The sequence below is a fragment of the Brachyhypopomus gauderio genome, chromosome 1 (assembly GCF_052324685.1).
Source record: "Brachyhypopomus gauderio isolate BG-103 chromosome 1, BGAUD_0.2, whole genome shotgun sequence".
Lineage (NCBI taxonomy): Eukaryota > Metazoa > Chordata > Actinopteri > Gymnotiformes > Hypopomidae > Brachyhypopomus > Brachyhypopomus gauderio.
The window spans coordinates 16,609,571-16,628,242 of record NC_135211.1 but is presented as its reverse complement, the minus strand read 5'-3'; the positions used below and the strand labels follow the sequence as shown (position 1 = coordinate 16,628,242).

Sequence of the window (18,672 nt, the reverse complement as noted above, 5' to 3'; positions counted from 1 at the left end):
GAATTTTAGAACTTGAGAAGGCTGAGAAAAAGAATAGTTTGGGTTGCGAGCCTGTGGGTCTAAATACCCGCTAAAACGGCCGTTTCCTTTACAGATTAAAAGGGAAATACTAGTTTAGATAGAAGGAAGACCACATACACTGTCGCTGGCGTTATCGTCTTATCGACTGGGCGACTCAGAAAACTCTCGTAATAATACTTAACATTTCAGAAGTGATGTAACTCACGCATAAGCATACACGTCATGACCTGTGCACACTCACCTGTCCTAATTCCTTTGAATTGTACTGGGGAAACTAGACCCCAATGCCGGATTATATATATATATATATATAAACACACACACAGATAGTCACACACAAATGAAGCTTACCAATGCGATTTATTCACGTAATATAAGGAGTAGCAACAATTTATGGCAGTGGTCAGCAGTCTGTAGCGCTTAGATATGTGAAAAGCGAGCATGAAATGTAAGTATTACAAAACCGACAGGATAACTTATCTTATACCTTCGGAAGAGAGAGAGGGGAGATTTGAGGTGGGCAACAATGGTAGCTATTCATGTGAGGAGATGCAGGTCAGTGTCACTGAAGGCATGGTTAGTCAACTTTAGTGAAGCGGGTTAAAGGGGAAATGAAAACGTTTGTCATCACTGTTGTGGGGAAGCTATGAAGTTCTCTGAAATCTAACAAAGAAATCTTTTTCCGACCAAGTTGGCAGGTATGTGAACTAATTTCAGTCGACCAACTTCAACAGGTAGTCTTCCAAAGCATTCGTTCCGTTTCATAAGATTACAACGAAGCAAGAAGCCAACTCACCTGGATGGGCGAACTACAGGGACACCAGATCGCTCCAGTAACACACTCCTTCTTCTCGGCTTCCTTCGCTGTGCTCAGTCACTACCCGACGAATCTCCCCCGTTTGACTGAACACACCATCTGACACACACCGTAGTGCTCCTGAACACTCGCTCTGCTCTAGTGAAGAATGTGCTCACAGCGCGCTGCACTCTCGACGCGGAAACTGTGAGCGACCTGCTGAGTGCAGCATCTCACCAGGGTTAGTGCTGTAGTCCTGTCTCAAAGAACCACAGCGCTCTCATTAAAGCTGCATCTTCACATTATATCTAACATCTTCCAATCATTTCTAAATACAGCGGCCTAAATAAAGACAACATGGGCAGTAAAACCAAGAACATTTTGACATAACAACTGCCATTAACAACAACCTTATCACAGGGACTGTGTTTCATTAATGAAACAACTAATACGTGTAGTCGGTTTAACTTGGCAATTATATATAAAGGCAAATAGCCTAGATGCGATATATAACATCTATTTGATAATAAGATCAGATTATGTCTCAACGCGGTTCAGAACTTCAAATAAGTGCGTCGCGCGCGCGCGTGCACGTGGAGTATAGATCAAACTATCGCGCAACTTCTATCACGTGTAAAGCAAAGTGCACTGCAATTTGTCGTTTTAATCTTGGGTTTTTTCATTCTTTAAGCAGCATTATCAATAACTTACATAGACAACTGAGTGTTTGTGATCAATACCGAGACAGCGGTCAGGTAACAGATTTGGGACTGCACACTTGAGCCTACACTGGACATAAAACATGGGCTCGCAAAACTTCCATCATTTCTGAATGCTCCGTTTTTGCTCACTCAGTGCTCGTCACGTTCATCACGACAAATACAAGTCGTCCCTCGCGCTCGTCTCCCATTCCCTCGCGCACTGTGTACACAGTACTTTGTAATGCAATACAGGTTTTATTTGTGGTGTCCCAGTAACGACAGAGAAAGTTGTATTTCCCAGTTCTGAGGGGATTCTGGTCCCAGTGTCTGAGTCACACCCTCATCATACCTTTTCAGACATGACTGTGAATTATGATTTGGTGGTTATGTTATGGGATTGGGATTATGATTAAGTGGTAATGAAGGTGACGCCTGGGTGTTTATGGGATTTGAGGAGCTGGATTTGGGGGGAGAGCCTCTGTATTTTGGTGAGAACACAGCAGTGAAGATACCCCGCATGAACATGTTGAGTAAAGGGGACAGGATGGTTCCTGGTTTACTTGCAACTATAATTTCTCATTCATTCATTTTGTCCTTTTCAAAATTACTAAATGAATTAAATACTAAACAAATTTAAACATTATCAGAGGGCCCTTCGCCCAAAGAGGGCAGACTTATTACCCCCCCCCCCCCCCCCGACGATTTGCCAGTGGAGACGGGCGTGATCCCAGCGTTCCCATCAATGTGCGCACATTCAAGATGAGCAGACCACTTTGGGTTTGATAATTGTGCTGTGATTTTTATTGCATGGGTTATCATGAATACATTTCCGATGGGACCACAACAGTAATGGGCACTGGCTCTCACTGCCACAACTTCCTCACTACAGATCTCAGTACAGTTATACCTCCCATAAGCCTTCATACCAGTCATAACACATGCCACGATTGGGTGACGTTGCTGCTGTAACTACATCTTCAAACTCTGATCTTGAAACTTACCACAGACATCTTAGGACAGGTTTAACATTAAGATAATCGTCCACATGAGATGGAGAGTCGAATCAAAGAGGCAATACGATTAAATGTGGAGCCAATGCGAAAATTGGGCTACACCACCACCTTCTGGCCATCTGATAAACTGCGGATATAAGATTAGGACAGGCATTTTTAAGCATGACCCGTTATAGAATGAAGAAAAAAAAACTAATTTTTAAGTAGACCAGCCACACAATAAAACAACTAAACTTCACTTAAAATGGTCTCTCTCAACTTTTAGATAGTTAACTTGGTCACTCATTCTTTGAAGTTCCAAAAAGTCTTAGTATATAGACACAGATACACACATATGGGGTCTTGACTCTACCATCAGACAAAGATCAAAACTGATTTGCTTTTTCAAGTATATCATAAATATAAATTTGCAGATAATTTGGGGCTTCATATTCTACTGAAGGGAAAAAAATGTGTTTTTTGTTTTTTTATACATATGAGAAATAATTGTATTTTTAAAATATACTATTGCAGTTAGGATTTAGGGATAACACATTCTTGTTCTCTGTAGCTGCTTTAGAATATTGACAAGGGTTAACTCGGTCAGTAGCCAGTGAATGCACCAGTACTGTAGATGTGTGTGGCTGTGTGTATGTGTGTGTGCGCAAGTGCGTGTGCATAATAGTGACTGTCAGAAGTCACTACTAAAACATTAATCATCAAATACGCCCGTACACTCATGCAAATCTGATAACATAAATCAAGATTTTTTCTGACAGTTATGTGTCTGTTTTCAGACATGCAAACACACGAACGGGTGCACGCACACACACGCGCGCGCACACACACACACATCAATCGGATGCTGATGAGTGTTGACGACAGAATCAAAAGCAGTTTGGCTTTGTGACGTTGCAGTGTGTGTGTGTGTGTATATATATGTATAATACAGTGTCAATTTGGATGATTCTGTAAAAACCCATATGAAAATTTCCTTACAATTTAGAAGCGTTTTCTTTTTATCTTGCTAGTACTTTGTACAAATTGATCTATTCAGCACATGACAAATGACTCCCTCTCATCAAAATGAAAAAAAAAAACAAACAATCAAAACCCTTCATGCATAATTCCTGCCCTAATACTCACTGATTGAAATTGTTTTGTCTTTATACCTTTAAAAAGTTTTGTTCATTTACGTTAATATAACATATATATTTTTTTAAATTTGAGTCTTTTATATTTTTTATTTCAATTTTTCCCCGATGAGGCACAAGTCCAGGGCTTCTCCTCAAATTTCTCTTCAACAGACTTTGGTCCTCCAAACCACATGGGGGTGCTATGCAGTAGAGAGGACAGCCACAACTCCAACAGAGGGAGCAGAAGCAGTAAAGAAGCTAGTGGGGAAGGGAATAAAAACCTTTCCTGCTCTGCATGATTTTAGTCCCTGGAAATCCACCGCCAGAAATCCACTTCTTTTTCCTTTTTTTGTTCTTTTTCTTCTTTTTTTCCATATTTAAACAGCTTTTTTCTTTTAAAAAAAAAGCACATCCCTCCAGGAGGGTAAACAGAAGAGGGCACAATAACACTGCTGTCGGCCTCTTGCGAAGGAGGGAACACAAGCAGGTGAAAGTCTGGGAGAACGGCGCCCCCTATCTGCACAAGTCCTCATGCGTGGCCTCCCGTTGGGGTTTCCTCCTCTTGGTGTTGCTGTGGTGATGGGCCTTGCTGTTCGGGTGGCTCTTGTTACTGTGTGGACCTGGAGAGCCTCTGCTCGGCCGGAACTGTCTGCAAGGCTGTTGGGGGGGGACAACAATGGCTGAAATAGCTGACTAACAACAACAAATACAGCTGCAAACAGTGAGTACCTGTACAACCTGCGTAAGTGCATATATAGAGACGCAGATTAGTTGCCAAGATAAGGCTAGGGGGCAGTGTTGAGTCACAGAGGGAACACTGCGCTTGCCGTTCCGATTTGGCTCGAACTTGGCAGTCTATCAGCATGTTAGTGTGGATACCTGTGTCCATTTTCATCACACTCAGTTTTCTCAAGATAGCATATGTAGTTTTTCACACGTTTACACAGGACATTAGTGCTGTGTAATCTCGTGCCTTCTGTGGAGAGGAGGTAAGGCTCTCGAGGACAGAGCCTAAGAGACAACATCAGTAACAGCCATAGCTCCCCCTGCCTTATCTGGGTTTTGGGTTCAGCTTTGGTTTTAACCTACAATTCTCATTTTGGTACATCGCTAACCCCAGCCTGTACCATCTAACCCCAGCCTGTACCTGACTTATCCAGTATGATCTAACCCTAATGTTTATCTTCTAAGTTTTTCTTTGCTCTGCTCCTAATCTACCTCACCTGATTTAAATGGTCAGCTCATGTGCATGGTGCTGACCTGAGCACGTCAGACTGGCCACACATCTAGAATGTTAGACCAGTCAGATGTGAAGAACATGTAATGTCAAATCATGCAAACGCATCTGTATCAGAGATCTATCGGTCTATTTATTTCGTTATTAAAATACAAAACTTCAAAACACCATCCTAGTTCATAATATTAGCATTAATAACAATTTGCTATCTGTCGTCTGTGATGTCTTACCTTACTGCCTTTGTGGCTGGTTGTGGGTGTACTCGTAGTGTGACTCTGTGCTCGGTGGTTGGTCAGACTGTGCTCTGGACTATCCCTGTGAGCACTGGAGCCCCGCCCAGACAGCTGTTTCACCGTCTTACAAGGTGTTCCATCAGAATCCTATGGATAACCAATCAAAACGCAGATCCGTGAGGCCTTTTTAAAAAAAACGCATCCAATTTGTATCATGCTGATGTGTCACTCACTGCATCACTGGATGCTGTTGAGGAAGGTGTGGAAGACGACGGTGATGAAGACTGCGATGAAGGTGAGGAGGGGGGAGGGGAGGATGAGTTGGAGGACGCTTTGCTCCGGGGCACGGGAGGAAGGACCACAACGTCATCAGACAGGTTGTTATTACACTCGTCCAGCTCCTGGGACTCCACTAGGAGGGTCACGTCATTTCCTGTGAGGAGGAACAGTGGTAGAACTCAGTCAGCACATCCAGAATCTGTTCAGAAAGTTGTGTCTTTTTTTTGTGTGGGGGGGGTTTGCAAACACTTATGGAAAGTTTAGTGGCACAGAATCAGGTCAAACCATCCAAAGGGGAGTGGGAAAAAAGGAGCCGTCTGATCAGTTCTGGCATTTATTCCAACAAGCTCGTGATCTACGTGGTCCAAAGCAAAAGATGCCCCAGCAGCACACACATGCTGGTTCTGAATGCACCTGCTTTTGGACTTCATAGGTACCGACGGGTGCGTGCTCTCCAGCGCCCCGAGACCTTGTTTCTGGGCAACTGCCGAAGAGTTCAGCCCGAGTGGGCGAGGTGTTAAAGGTGAAAAGGAAGTACCATTGCAGTTGAGGGTGGGCTCGCTTTGAGACTGCCCACCCCATCGTTGGCTGATCCAATCACGGTAGTCAGCCACCTCAGGAGTGACACGGATTATTCGACCCAGAATGCTGTGTAGCAGAGAGAGTGAGAAAAACAATGCAGGGGTGAGGCTCTGTATACGATGCATATAATAATAGTCATAGACAATTTAGAAATTTATAGTAAATGACAAATTAAATAATTATTACAATAAATATAAATAGAAGAAAAACAAGTGGTACAGGACAAGGAGGGTTAAAAAATCCAATTTAAAACACAGCTCAGATGCTCAGACCAAGAAATGATATCATATGTAATAATACGTCAGGCCTGTGTGTGTGTGCTCACCTCTCAGTCTTGTTGTTGGGATAGTACTTGGCAATGGGAGAGACAGCATGGCTCAGGACAACATACGCATAATCAAATGCCTGCTTAACCTGCATGGCCCCATACGAGCTTCTACCAACATCATTACCTGCACACACACACATACACACACAGTGAGAGAGACAGACAGATGATTGGGGTGGGGATGTAAATGTTCATAATAGTGATTTTGTGTGTAGGTAATGAGGGTGTTGAGGGAGCACGTGTGTGTGTGTGTGTGTGTACCAGGCTGCAGCGGGTCCTCGATGTACAGCATGGAGGGCCGGTATCCATCCAGCATGCCTCGCAACACCTCTTCTTTGGCCACGTAGGAGCCGCCATCTTTGATCCGGATGCCCGTCTTCAGATAGTTAAAATTGCGGCCGTACAGCTCAAAGAACTCAATCAGCAGCACGCCCATGTTGGAGTTGGAACTGGACGCGTCCTCCCTGTAGTGTAGCTGCACCACACACACGGTTCACCAGCCTTTAATGCTAATCTTGAGCAGAGTATAATTCTACAGAAGACACACTTGTATTTGTAATGTTAGGCAGGTGTGCTCTGTGAGTGACCCACTGGAAAGGACAGTGACTGGTTTGGTGTGTGCGCGCGCGTGTGTGTGTGTGTGTGTGTGTGAGTGAGAGAGAGAGACCTGGAGGAAGCTGACAGCCATAAGGAAGAGGCTGTATGAACCGATGCCTCCGGTGAAGACCTCGTTCAGCTCTCTCTGTAGGAGAAACTGCTTCAGCACCAGCACCAGGTACGGCAGCACAGGGAATTTCTGAAACACACACACACGGAAAATGAGCCACGGGGAGCAGTGAAAGGACATCCCAAATACAGAACACCCCCTACACACACACACACACCCCCTACACACACACACACACACCCCCTACACACACACACACACACCCCCTACACACACACACACACACCCCCTACACACACACACACACACCCACCCCCTACACACACACCCACACACACCCCCTACACACACACCCACACACACCCCCTACACACACACACCCCCTACACACACACACCCCCTACACACACACACCCCCCCCCACACACACACCCCCCCCACACACACACCCCCCCCACACACACACCCCCCCCACACACACACACCCCCCCCACACACACACACCCCCCCACACACACACACCCCCCCCACACACACACACCCCCCCCCACACACACCCCCCCCCACACACACCCCCCCCCCCCACACACACACACACCCCCCACACACACACACACACCCCCTACACACACACACCCCCTACACACACACACCCCCTACACACACACACCCCCTACACACACACACCCCCTACACACACACACCCCCTACACACACACACCCCCTACACACACACACCCCCTACACACACACCCCCACACACACACACACCACCCCCTACACACACACACCCCCCCCCACACACACACACACCCCCCCCCCCACACACACACACACGGAAAATGAGCCACGGGGAGCAGTGAAAGGACATCCCAAATACAGAACACCCCCTACACACACACACACACACACACACACACACACCCCCCCCCCACACACACCCTACACACACACACACCCTACACACACACACACACCCCCCACACACACACAACCTTTTTGAAGCCTTTGATGAGGTTGGCAGCCTTCACTCCACTGTGCACGTTGAAGCTAATGTCCACTTTGACCTCTGTGTGCGAGTCCGTCAGCTTGATGATGGGAACCTGCAGGGAGGCACACCAGCACGCAGCCCGTCACCACGGACACGCCTTTTATTCATAGGAGGTTCCACGTGTGTACAGCTCCGCCCCCCACACATACGTATACAAACGCACACGCATCTGCACGCACTCACACGGCCCGTACCGTTGCTTTGTCGAGCACTTTGATGGAGTTCTCATCGGCGACGTTCCTCCTGCGTAGTGCGTCCTCTAGTGTCCACAGAGGAAGAGTCTCCCAGTTCCCAAACACCACCAGGTCTATGTCACTGGCACACAGGCAGGGAGGGGCAGCATTACGCCAGAGCCCAAGTGCAGCAGGGCACCAAGTTAAAGCTGCATCATTCCACAATAAAAGTTGTGCAATACGTCTGTGAAGCATTATTGTGCTGTTGGCCTTGGCAATACTTGTATTTTGCTTTTAAAAGGCTCAAATATGCAAATAAACCCTTTAAACCTATGGTACATTTATTTCTTTTTATTGAGAGCTTTTGGCATCTTGACTTGCAATGATTACCACATGAACAGAATCACAATATTACCAAATGGTACTTTTTATTGGACTATGCTCAAAGCGTTACTGAAACACTTTAGTAATGTTTTTCCTTCTATTAGAAGGGTGTAATAGCTCAATGTTATTTCTGCTGAGAGATTTGATTCTGGCAAGCCCTCTGGTTACAAAAAGAAGCAAACATATGCCAAGACTGAAGTTAATTTGTTAATGTTCAAAAGCAAGACAGAGAGACACTCAGACACACTCAGACACACGCACCCCTCTAGTTCTAAACCATTCAGCCCACCTCCCTACTCTCGATTTTAATCGTTAATTAATAAATCTAAACGTTTTAATAGACTAAAATAATGAATGATAAAGAATATATGGGGATTTTTGGGTGTATACACAGAGGTCCTGCATGTACGCTGGTCAATAGAAGCTCGGGTTTAACTGTGGTCCATCGGAGCAGTGGCTTTATGGGCCAGATTAACACTGTAAGAACCCTACAGGTATACACTCCTATTAATCCACTACTCCCGGTTTAATAATGCAGACGGTGAAATATGACTGACAGGAAGCTGCCACCCATAAGAATTCTCTCACACAACCAGAGTTTAATCTCAAACTCTACATGTCTATACACATACATAGATGCACAAATTCTGAGCTGATTCCCCCCCCCCCCCCCCCCCCACACACACACACACACACACACTTACTTTATACGCAGTGTTAAGATATAGCAACAGATTGTGATTGGCTGTTTGTGGTGAACTGGGCTTTGAAGTGAGGAGAGAACAGGTAGGCTTACCTCGTAGGCAAGTACAGGCCGGTACTGAAACTCCCAAAGACCTGGACCTGCCGAGAGCCACAGAGAGAGACACTTAGCACAACCTGCCAACAGCCCTTAGCACAGAGGCTGTGCTCCAACAAGTGGGTGAGGAGGCAAGACATTTCAATTGGACCGAGCCAACATCCACATCATTCATTGGCAGGGGCGTGGCTCTGGTAGGGGCGGAGCATGGCTGAGGGAGCCTCCCCACGCCCTTCCTGTTCCAGACTGCACAAAAGGCCCGCAATACAAAATTCCTGATGCCCAAACATGGCATTTGAAATAGCTTTTTGATGTGTGCGTGTGAGTCTGCAGTTGTGCATTTTAAAGCACATGCTACTCTCCTTAAACTCTCAGCATACCCTCAGTGAATCCAGTCTCAATATTTAGTAGGAATTAAAACGCCACCAAGTCCTCCTCACGTGAGTTTGGCTAAACAAAACATTAAACCGAGACCATGAACCATGTCCAGAGTGTTCACACGGCTCTATATAGTCTATTATGGCCATGACACAACATTGATCACGAGTCCATTTTTCTAGTCTTTGGTGACTGTATGGAACCTGCCTGTTTATTTCTAGGCCTGGGTGTGTGTTTATATGTCCGTGTGAATGTGTGCGTGTAAAACGTACATCTGGGTGTGTGTTTATATGCCAGCGTGTGTGTGTGTCTGTGTGTGTGACGTACATCTGCGCTCGGCCACAGTTCCTTGATGACTCTCTGGATCCTGTCAACCACCTCCAGCCTCATCCTCTCCTCTTCTGGCCGAGGAGACATGTACTCGTAGAAGTCTTTAATCTCTTCGTGGAGCCTACACACACACACACATACACACACACACACACACACACACACACACACACACACACGGATTAAAAAAGTGAATCAGGTGAGAAAAAACCCCACCAAGCTGACAGATCTGTATCCATTAATCATCAGTCTGAAACCTGGAAAGTTTTCCCAGGTGTTCCATCTTGACAGACAAACGGACACACCTCGTTTAATGGAGCAGTGACTCAGGACAGCTGAGGAAGTAGGCAAAGTGTGTGTTTGTGTGTGTGTGTGTGTGTATAAAACATGCCATTTCGTACACAAGGACAAGAACAGGATTTAGGTCTCTCAGTGCAGCCCGGTGTCTCCAGTGCACCACAGTCTGCTCCTAATGGCACACACATAACACACTCCCGGTGCCCTGGACCACGCCCACACACCCTGGACCACGCCCACACACTGCCATAGGGCTGAACGATTTTGGAAAATAATCTAATTGCAATTTTTTATCTATAAATTGCGATTGCGATTTAAAATCGCGATTTTTTCCATTGTTCCACTTCAGGTCTGTGGTTGGCGCCAGAGCGAACTACTAACTTTTTAGTCTAAGACGCTCAATGCATGAAAGTTGTCAACCCTGCAGGTGTAGCAACTTGGCTAAAATATGTGCGTGAGGGCATTTGGTAGCGCATATCCAGTGTGTTTAACAAAGCCATGAAGCCGGGCTTGTTCACTACATTAACGGACATCATGTCTTTCACTATGAACTCCGTTACTGCCAGAGTTATTTCAGCGTGCTGCTTCGAATTATATCCATAAGGAGTTACACTTTCAAACGGTTCGGTCAGTGAACCCTGTCTGCTGGACCGCGGTCAAGCTATCCGCGCTTTTGCGATTCATCCGTGCTTTAAATCTTATTGCGACTATATGCGTGATTTTACGGTATTTCGCTGCTCACCGCATACTAAAGCTGTATAAGCGCAGAGAAACACTTTTGCGTATTTGAAGATGCAGCACTGGTCGTTGGCATTTTAGCCTTACAAATATCATACGAGGCTTTGTGGTGTTCTTTTTAATGCTGAAGAAGGTTTGTAGTGTTTCCTTGCGTCGTAGCGACAGTAGCAAGGCACGTCAATGTTGACGGCGGGTCAATGTTACATGCTCATAAATCTGTGAAAATGGGATGTTCCCTTTTCAAAAGACGTGCGGCCATTCAACACTCCTTGATCCATGGTGTCACATGTGCACTGGGAATACATCATTGGCAGTGCCACCCACGGGTGCTTATGGGTCAAGATTGGAGATGTCTGGCTGGAACTGTCTATGTGAACATACAAGCAGATCTGGGAGGAACATCATCCACGTTTAATGCAGGAGGCACCACACACATATCTCACAGGTCAGAGTGCCTCTCTTAAAACCATGACACCAGACACAGAGCCTCACCGGGGCTTGAGGGGCTGCTAAATGGACCCTAGATGACGGGTAAATTCTGGCATCATCTGATGAGTCACACGTAGTTTTACACGGTGATAAAATAACATGCTTGAGTATTACAGATCAGCGACACCCTTCACATTCCCACAGCGCACACAGGGCCAGTGGACTCCGTCCAGTCCCCTCCTGCTCCTGTATGCACTAGGATACTGTGTTTGTATGTACACATGAATTTACATTGTCCCATAAGGGATGATCTCTCTCTCACTCTCACACACACACACACACACAATGACCAGACTGTGCCGTAGGGGATCAGCCATTACTCAATATTTGTGCTAAAGGAGAAATGTAAGCAACATACTGCTACATCTTTTATAGGCTCATAAAAACAGGAGCATTAACTTACAGTTTGCATATTTCCGAAGGTTTATTATAATGATTGTAACTCAAGGTCTGGTAAATAACAAGTGAGAGTGAGGCAAGACAGACTGTTGTAAAGGTCAGAGTGCACTCTGTTACACTTTGCAAACCTCACACTCCCCCAATACCCTTGACTGCCAGCAGGTGGAACACATGTCAAACTACAAATGGCCCTATTCGCTAGTACCTCTCTCTCTCACACACACACACACACACACACACACACACACACACACACACACACACACACACACACACACACACACACACACATACTAAATATGACCTCAGCTAAGGAGCGTCCCCGTGACCCAGCGAGCGTCACTTTCAATGCCTGCCAGCTGTTAAAATCAGAAAACCATTTGGTGAACACATACGAAGAAACAAATCCCCACATAGTAAGCATGAGCGACCACTTCTATTTACCAGCACTGGTCATTACAGTGTGTGTGAGAAAGCTACACTTAAATTTCTGGATTAAAAAGAACCACTAGGGGACGGCAAGCAGAGGAAGAAAATCTCCCTAATGAAGAGTGTCTGTGTACAGAGACAGGAACGGAGCACATTATCAGGAGAATTGAGATTGAAATAGTGACGCAGAGACACAGGAGCGTGTTTTGTTCAGGTAGTGCCGGTGTCGTATCTGAGCACACACATGTCAGTTTCACTTCTGTCGAAGAGCAGAGGGAGGGAGTGTGGGGAATGGGAGAGATTGTAGAACGAGCTGACACACACACACACACGTGCCACACTCGCAGAGGTGAGTGAGGGTGCCTGTCCACAAGATCGAAGAGACATAAGTGCCGAAGGTTCCAGACATACCCTGCAGTTATGGATTAACTTACACTCAGCGTGTGTGCGTGTGTGTGTTCGCATGCTCCGGTTGGTCGCAGCACAGCCGGCCGATTCACGCCTCTGCTCACGCTGTGTCCAGAATTGCACAGCAACAGCATACAGACAGAGCCAGATATACATCACCATCCAGCTCTGGCTCCAAAGAGGAAACCTGTGGTTCAGTTGGGACAGTCCTAAACAGCTTGGTCTCATTGTCAGCAGTGTTTCTGATGGCATTTTGTGGCCCCTTAACGGAACGTTTACTAGATCACACATTAGGAATACGACTGTACTGACAGGACCAAAACCCGGTAAACCCTCAGCTGATGGGCACTGCTGAATCAGTACAGCAGGACACCCAGTGCCACATGGCAGTGTGCTGGAAAGAGCCAGCAGGCACGACGGACAGCAGACCTGTATGAAACAGTGCCCTCCTGACCTGAGCTCAGGGGCCCACCGAACACAAACGCCCCACAGGGTCATGTGAAGGACATGTCAAATCACATGCCACCTGCAAACTTATTTTTTAATTCATTACACCATTTCAAACAGCCATGCATTCCTAAGTGTAGGTCAGGCAGTGGGTCAAAGGTCACCCCTACGCCACGCAGCACAGCAGAAGCAGCAGTGTAAGTCAGTAAGCAACTTCGCCTACTCGGGCCCCGAGTTTCATTTCAGCACAGTGCGCTACTGTGTGACTCAGTTTCGTTTCCACTGAACAGCCCCTCCTGGCTGCTCCAATCACACGAGGGTAGTGACGCTCTCTCCTCCCTGGCAGCCAATTGGTGAGCCTGCCTTGTCACCATGGTTGTCCAGCCATGTGACATTTTTATAGTGTGAATTTTCCAGTGACTGACTGAGCTGGCTTGAAACAAACGAATGCAAAGGACTTTTACCATATGGATGTTATGAAACACTGCAAAGGCTCGGACACATCCGACACACACACACACACACACACACACACGTGTGAGAGAGAAAGACAAACAGACATGAAGCAACTACAAAACCAACCAAAGGCAGGAAAGCCTCGATCAGAGATGGGAGAAAAGAATGTGTGTGGAGGTGTCTGGGGGCGCACGCACACACGCACACACACAGGTCCCGGAGGGTGAGGTGTCCAGGGACAGACAGACAGACATACACAGGTCCCGGAGGGTGAGGTGTCCAGGGACAGACAGACACACACACACAGGTCCCGGAGGGTGAGGTGTCCAGGGACAGACAGACACACACAGGTCCCAGAGGGTGAGGTGTCCAGGGACAAACAGACACACACACAGGTCCCGGAGGGTGAGGTGTCCAGGGACAGACAGACACACACACAGGTCCCGGAGGGTGAGCACTCACATTGCCTCTTCACACACTGTCCAGACTCACACATGGGCCCAGTTCTGGTGTAAAGGTCTTCAGCTTCATTTCAGTCAGTCATTCTTTAAATTCTTCTACTGCAGACTCACATCCTGACCGGAGCAACACAACACTGCAGGATTTCAAGTGAATAAGGAATCTGCTGCTCCATTGCAACGCAAGATGTATTTACAGCATATTGCCTCGCTGGAAAATTACTATATTACTCAATTGGAAATAAATAACCAATATAAACAGCAACAAAAACATAAAATAAGCAAACAAAATAAAAAAAAACCTAAATCATTCCAATACAAACGGAGAAACAGTGTCCACAGGCAGGAGGATTTAGAGAGTCCTACCCAGGTGCTGACCCAACGCTCCAAGAACAACAACTCTACCTCCATCCCCTACTGCAGCGCTGACCCACACTGGAGATGGATGTAGTGCTTTATTATGCAGTCTTTATGATCAAGGCATTTTGAGGCTTTGAGATGAAGCACAAGGATGCCTTGTGATTGGTCAGTCGTTGTCAATGTCATTGTCCTTTAGAAAGAGGTATGTACTGTTCTCCTGCAGTGCCCTTCTATGACTGGGTGTTGTGTGTGTACAAGTGACTGTGGGAATTGAGTTTTAAATGTATGGAACCCGAGCTGCTGTTAGGAGATTACTTACGAGATTACTACGTACTTGGATTACTAGTTACTTGAGTGTGATAAACAGCAGTTGTGATATACGGGACAGGTGGTGTCAGATCCCTGGAGATAGTGAGCACACCGTTTGACCTACATCAACATCCCAGTTCCTGTGCACCAGTCAGAGGCTAGTTAGCCAACGTCTGGAAGAGCCCTTTCCCAGTGACCATGGCCTGTGTGTAAGGCCTCTTCTGACCCCACTGGCTACTGATCAGGTGGTTTAAGATGCCCCGCAGTGCATGCTGGTCTGTTGGAATACGAGCGCAGCTGCAAACCGTGTGGGGATCCCTCTGCCATCCAGGACAGGGAGGAATTTCCCCATCTCTCTTTCCTTTCAGTCTGTGCGTCCATTTATCTCCCTCATGTCCCGTCAAAACCACAAACCACACAAACCTCCCCAGCAGCCACTAAAAGGAATCTTCACTTAAACAACTCCACACACCCCCCTCTGGCTGCTACAGCCAATCCCACAGCAGGGCAGGAGCTCCCTGGCTTCTGATTGGCTGACTCCGGACGTCACACGGGAAGGACTCAGGTGTCGGGGCGGGGTTTGTTTGGGACAGCTGGGACTCAATGTGCTTCGAATATAAACAAAAGCAGAAAGCCTGCCGCCCAGCCCCCAGGGTGCTTGCGCACGCACACGGCTCACTTTAGCAGACGACTCACCCATGAAATGAGACGTCTCCCTTCCTTCCCCCACAGTTGATAACCAGCAAAGAAAATAGTAATAAATAATGCCAAAACTTAATGCTCTGCTGGGTGGAGAACACTCCTGCTTTGTGGGACCAAATGCGTTTGAATTGTAACCTGCGCTCGGATTATAACCTTCCTGAGACCTAGATGGGAGGAGACCTAGACGGAGAACAGATCTGAGAACGGCACGTGATGGCATGCACACACAAACCAGGAAGGTGGTAGAAGCGGAGTGTGAGGGTGTGTTAGGTTTGGAGGCTTTAGGGATGAGGAGGAAGGAACGCTTCACAGCTGAAGTACTCCACAGCAGGGGGCCCTCACTGCCACGCCAGGCTGCATTACCTGTTTGTTCACCTTCGGTTCACCAAGTTGGTTTGTTGGAGCAAAATTATTTCTGGTACGATTTCTACGTGCCAAACGATAAATAAACTCTTAAAATACCCCCCCCCCCCATAAAAAAAAAAAAAAACTAAACTTGTACTTCCTGAAAACAATCAACAATGCTACAAAATTCCAGACTGTGACTCGACTCTCTGCAGAACCCTGCAAATCAAGCCGTTGTCAAAGCAATTCAAAGTTCCTGAGCCCAGGGTGGGCCATTTCTGGTCTGACGCGCCTGCTCTGTTCAGGTCCAGGATTCTGCTTTAATTCGCCGCCCTACAAAACCTGCAGGGTAAGGTGCTCCTTGTGCTTTACATGACTTTGCTTATGGTTGTACATCACCTTGCACTTAGCTACCTGTTGACTTTGATTTTTTCTTATCTCTATTAACAAAGACCCACTGCTAACGATTCTCTAATACGCTGGCAGCATTCCCTTTCAAAACCATCTATTAGTTGGTACCACTTTGACAGTGTACTTTGCTCTAGATCTTCCAATTTTTTTCCATGTTCATCAGGAAAAATTCTTAAAAGCAAACACTCCCACGGACTTAACCAATAGCACAAAAGCCAACTATCGTGATCTCAACTTCAAGTTACTTACATAGTGACTGACACAATGATGTATTCAGCAGAAAAAAGATAACTCCTTTATAACAAATACTGAACACTGCATGTTCCTGGTTCAAACTAGACTTATCAATACTTGTCTGTGTCCTGCTGTAATATATTCAAAACTGCTTTTCCAGACAGAAAATGCCCACTGTGTGAAAAACGTAAATGTGGTTTGGTTTAGGTGAAATCCCTTAGTGGACATTCAGTGCAGCGCTTGACACTTCAGAAGAAAGTCAATCCCACTCTGTGTCTAAACAGACAGAGCAGAGCTGGCAGATACAAAGTATTATTTAAACAACTGTGCATGCGTTTTGCAAGAAGAAAAAAATACCCCTTAATATTGTAAACTGGCATGTAATATTTTCACTAGTCCTTTCCTAGTCCTCTTTCAGCAGTATAGAAAGTAGTTAAAACATTGTTTATTGGTAATGCCTCTAAAGGCAGACTATGAGAGGGGTGGATCAGGGAGTGTGAGGGGCAGATAACTGCCCCAGGGTGCCTGTGTCAGTGTCTTACCCCCGCACACTGGGCCAGGTCAAGGGAATGATCATGAGGACACAGCAAACGTACCAAATATGGTGAAGAAACGTCTCACTACAGGGAAACTAAACTTGGAACTTGGATTTGCATTTGGTACAATTGTCACGTTTTGAGAAATAGTATAAATGTTAAAGCACAACGTTTAATGCCGAAGAAGAGAACATGGTGGCGTAACCTGGTCCAACAAACCGTTAAACACGGCCAGCTGGCTAATGAACCAGGCAGGACAGCCAACCAAACATATGTTTTATATATATATATATATATATATATATATATATATATATATATATATATATCTTTATAGTGACATATATAATGGGGTTAGACTTGGTTATAGAGTAACTGGGCTGAGAGGGGGTTACCTCAGTAGCAACCTCGTTAGCATCGCTAGCAGCTAACCAGCCGTGCTAGGACCGTCCGCCGACTTACCCCACGATCCCCTCCGAGTAGTTCCCGCTCTTCCACGGCGTGCCCCCGTAGCCCCCGTCCTCCCCGGAGCCGCCGAGGTGAAGGCCGCCGCCCAGCCCGACCGTGCTCGCCTTGTTCTCCCTCTTCCTCTTGTTGCGTTGAGCCGCTCCGTCCGCGCGCGCCCGTCGCCACGCGCCCGCCGCCGCGAGCAGCGCGCCCCCGCCGCCGCCGCCGCCGCCACCGCCCGCAGCCCGGTGGTTCTGGTTATTAACGTGGTTCGTCTCCAACGGGATAAAGTCCCGCTGCCGCTCGACGAGATCGCCGTCGTCCCTGGTGCCGGACATCCCCCGGGTGTGGGGCTCGACCGGAGCACCGTTGTGGGCCGCGATGGCGCTGCTCGGCGCGCCGGTGCCGTTGGGTTTGGGTCTGGACGTGGTGGTGTCGGTGGTGTGGTTGGTGTTGAAGTACAGGTTCCCCAGGCCTTGCGTCGTCTCCCAAATCTGCATCCACAAGCTGTTGGCTGGTCCGCGTTGTTCTGGCTGAAACCAGGCGATCCTAGGATCCATCAAACGGAGGAGCTACTGCAGGCACGCTGCCTCCAGAGCAAGGCTCGGTTCGTGTCCAGCTGGCCAGTTAACGTCAGCTAACACACACACACACATACACACACACACCAGCTCCACGCTAAGACAGCTAGCTCTACCTCGCTAGCCAGCTAACTTTGCTCAGTAGCCCTATTCGCTACAACAAAACCCCAAAAACCCAAATGCTACTGTAAGACTCCATTAACGCAGCCGGACCCACGATGTAACGACATGTCCGTCCAGCACGGACCACCGCGTGCACAAAAACGTCCACAAACTTGTGCGGAAGGGACGAGAGGAAGCGCGAGCGTCGCCTGCCCAACCGAACCTGACCCTTCTCCCCGTGCTCGTGTCTCCTCAATGGCGGCGCACACGGCGCTGCTGCGCATGCGCGCGCCCAGGGGACCGGGACCGGCCGGGAGGGACCTAGAACTCCAGGCGTTACACAAGAGCGCGACAATGTTTTAGTTACGTAACACCAAAGGCTCGAGGAGATTTGGACTTGTGTAATAATGACCTCACCTAATTTTACTGCTTATGAA

The 18,672-nt window shown here is 47.2% G+C and overlaps 2 protein-coding genes across 2 annotated transcripts in view; both read right to left on the bottom strand.

Moving 5' to 3' along the window:
- Positions 1–1,305, bottom strand: part of adcy7 (adenylate cyclase 7) — a 52,912-nt gene extending 51,607 nt beyond the window's left edge. Inside the window, 1 exon segment of the mRNA XM_076999724.1 lies at positions 818–1,305. The gene's annotated coding sequence lies outside the window, so the exon portion shown is untranslated.
- Positions 1,306–2,296: 991 nt separating this feature from the next.
- tent4b (terminal nucleotidyltransferase 4B) lies at positions 2,297–18,547 on the bottom strand. The gene is made up of 12 exons (XM_076999637.1): positions 17,568–18,547; positions 10,085–10,208; positions 9,377–9,423; positions 8,218–8,338; positions 7,968–8,075; positions 6,973–7,101; positions 6,567–6,780; positions 6,303–6,429; positions 5,934–6,043; positions 5,350–5,549; positions 5,114–5,263; positions 2,297–4,303 (listed from the first exon to the last, which is right to left on the bottom strand). Exons 1-12 carry the CDS (start codon positions 18,110–18,112, stop codon positions 4,160–4,162), a joined length of 2,019 nt encoding a protein of 672 aa, XP_076855752.1. The 5' UTR covers positions 18,113–18,547; the 3' UTR covers positions 2,297–4,159.
- Between the last annotated feature and the right edge of the window lie 125 nt (positions 18,548–18,672).